This window comes from Penaeus chinensis, chromosome 14, assembly GCF_019202785.1.
Source record: "Penaeus chinensis breed Huanghai No. 1 chromosome 14, ASM1920278v2, whole genome shotgun sequence".
NCBI lineage: Eukaryota > Metazoa > Arthropoda > Malacostraca > Decapoda > Penaeidae > Penaeus > Penaeus chinensis.
In genome coordinates, this window is record NC_061832.1 from 9,827,160 (window position 1) to 9,830,358 (window position 3,199).

Genomic DNA, 3,199 nt, shown 5'->3' on the forward strand with positions numbered 1-3,199 from the left:
TCAAGATGGAATTTATTACGCCTCGACATTTTCATCGCCCCCCGAAAAAATATAAATAAATTAAAAAAAAACTAAATAAAATAAACACATAAAAATAAATACATATATAAACATAATAAAAAGAAAAAAAAAAAAAAAAAACACTAAGCGCCCAAACTACGATTCTATTGCGTGTCCAAAGAGCCGACGGTTTTACGTAAGCGGGAAGAACATGAAATAGAACTAGCGAACGACAACACAAGGAAATAGAGGGGGTGCATCAACCATCGATCTTTTCCATAATTTGCCCACAGGGCTTTCGGAATAAATTGCCTCTGGAATAATCCTGCAGTGGGACGGCCGCCTTCCATGGCCCAGCGGCGGCGGCGGCAGCGGCGGCGGGCATAGAGAGAGGGAGAAGGAGAGAAAGAGAGAAACAGAGAGAGCGAGAGTGAAAATGAGAGCTAGAGAGAGAGAGACTGAGATTGAAAATGAGACTGAGAGTAAGACTGAAAGCGAGTGACAGTGAGGGTGAGAGTAAGAGTAAGGGTGAGAGTAAGAGTAAGAGTAAGAGTAAGAGTACGAGTGAGACAGACAGACAGACAGACACAGACAGGCAGACAGACAGACAGACAGAGAGAGAGTGAGTGAGTGAAAGAGTGAGTGAGTGAGTGAGTGAGTGAGAGAGAGAGAGAGAGAGAGAGAGAGAGAGAGAGAGAGAGAGAGAGAGAGAGAGAGAGAGAGAGAGAGAGAGAGAGAAAGAGAAAGAAAGAGAGAAAGAGAAAGAGAGAGAAAGAGAGAAAGAGAAAGAGAGAGAAAGATATATATATATATATATATATATATAGAGAGAGAGAGAGAGAGAGAGAGAGAGAGAGAGAGAGAGAGAGAGAGAGATTGTCTTCGACAGAAGGAATTAGAAAGCGAAAACGAGAGAGAGAGAGAGAGAGAGAGAGAGAGAGAGAGAGAGAGAGAGAGAGAGAGAGAGAGAGAGAGAGAGAGAGAGAGAGAGAGAGAGAGAGAAGGGTTGCAAGGGAGCTAATCTATATGTGCAAACGGCACGACGCATGCGCCGCTACTCTCCCTGCGCTGGTGATTTATTACACAGTTTTTTAAATCTTTGTTTACATGTCATTTACGGACTTGAATTCATATGACTGCAGATGAATTAAACACTTAATGGAATGCCGAGGAATGACTCAAAACGCAATGACATCTTCAAAAAACTTCTCTTTCCTCACTAGTAATTTCCCAGTAAAACTTTTTTTTTTTTTCTTTAACTGCGCAAACTTCTGCAAACAACTCTAAAATCGCAATATTTCTCGCAAGATTTAGAAGTTTTGGAGTCTAAAGAAAACGAAGGTGTTGGGCGAGGCCTACAGACACCAAAGCTCCACAAGACACAAGGGATAATAATACATCCGCGTCTGGAACATATCGTATGTTAATCAGTTTAGGATTTGAAACTCGCGCTTTCGTCGTTAACAAAACACACGATAGTTAAAGTCACATGGAGTAATCCAACATTCAATCGCCCTACAACTGCACATTAATTAATCGCTCTGTGGATATGTACAAGTAATTAGTCTCAAAGGCACTGTCATGGGAAACTGTGGACGAAGCAGACACAAGAGAGGGGGAAAATGTAATTTTTTACTCACCAGTGATAATACATAGGATCCATGGTTGCAGATTTCCAGACTGGGTTTGGAATACACCGCAGAACAAGTCACTCGCTCAGACACGCTTCTTGGGAGAACCAGAAGCCAAATAAAAGCCTCAATAACAACTGTCAAAACCGATTTCCGAACGAAAAACAGACTCCCGATATAGGCTCCCGATCCGAAGCGAAGTCTCGGAGCCTGAGGTGAACGGGGGTTTCAAAATCGATTGCAATTTATCAGTAATCACCTTCTGATCACAAGGTCTAGATGTATGACAGATGACACATCAAAACACTGGAAAACACCTTCTACACACGAACGACGACCAACGACCGTTTGGAGGTGTAACGACCGCACTTAGTGTCGGTCGGTGTAGTTGTGTGCGTGTGTGTGCAGCCAGCTCTCCGTGCCCAGCCGGGAGGTGGGAGGTCAGGGGGGAGAGGAGGAGGAGGAGGAGGAGGAGGAGGGCGACGAGGAGGAGGAGGAAGAGGAGGAGGAGGGGGGGTTGGGGGAAGAGGGAGGAGGTGTGGAGAGTGGCGGCAGCGGGGAGAGGAGGGAGAGACGAAGAAGAGGGAAGAGGGAGCTTGGTTTGGGATGCTGCCCCTCCCCCACTTTTTTTCTCTCTCTCTTCTCTCTTTCTCCTTCTCTTTTTTTATAATCTTTCTCTCGTGTGCCTTCCTCCCTCCTCCCCCTTTCCTCCACACGTCGCTCCCTGTGCCTTGGATTTTTACTTTCCCGAAACATTTTTAATCTTAGTGAACCTGTCTCGAAAAGGGAGACGGAGCGTCGCAAGATCTTTCAGGCTAATGTCATCTTTTCGAAGTTGCTTTATTCCGATGTTATTTAGTTTGTTATCTGTTTTTTTTTTTTTGTCTAATATTCCTTATTTTCGCATTATCAGTGCTTTGGTTCTCCCTCACCCTTCCCTCCTCCTCCTCTTCCTCCTCCTCCTTCTCCTCCTCCTCCTCCTCCTCCTCCTCCTCCTCCTCCTCCTCCTCCTCCTCCTCCTCCTCCTCCTCCTCCTCCTCCTCCTCCTCCTCCTCCTCCTCCTCCTCCTCCTCCTCCTCCTCCTCCTCCTCCTCCTCCTCCTTCTCCTCCTACCCCCCCCCCTCTCACCGAGCCTCAACCCTCCCTCACCCTACAGGATCTTTTTTTCTATCCAAAATTCCTCTAACATTCGTTCACCCAAAAGTTTCCCCTTAAACACCGCTTGATACTCGACGACTTGCATGACCTATTAGGCGAATCAGGCATGGCTACGACAACCCCTCTCACAGCTAGAAAGAATGGGCACCTCCAGATCTTTAATGCAGACGAGGACCTTAAACACAGCTGTCTGGACGAAGCGGCGTGACGCGAGGACGAACAATTGCGAAACGTCCCCCTCGAGCTGTCTGGCTGGCATAGATGCCAAATCGTAGGATAAACTTAAAGGGAATGGCTCCTTCGCGCGGGAACATTACAGTGTGCAATACTGGGCCTTGTTGCCAATTTGATGCAGATGTTTATCAATAATGTTTATAGGGATATACGTTCAGGAAACAAGCATGCGATGT

The 3,199-nt window shown here is 46.2% G+C and overlaps 1 protein-coding gene across 2 annotated transcripts in view; it reads right to left on the reverse strand.

Moving 5' to 3' along the window:
• The window catches only part of LOC125032553 (mucin-5AC-like), an 82,000-nt gene extending 79,999 nt beyond the window's left edge, over window positions 1-2,001 (reverse strand). Inside the window, exon 1 of one of the 2 annotated variants that reach the window (XM_047623764.1) lies at window positions 1,641-2,001. In XM_047623764.1, the coding sequence (XP_047479720.1) occupies window positions 1,641-1,663 (23 nt within the window). In that variant the 5' untranslated portion in view covers window positions 1,664-2,001. The remainder of the gene's footprint in view (window positions 1-1,640) is intronic. The other variant, XM_047623763.1, reaches the window with a different exon arrangement.
• Between the last annotated feature and the right edge of the window lie 1,198 nt (window positions 2,002-3,199).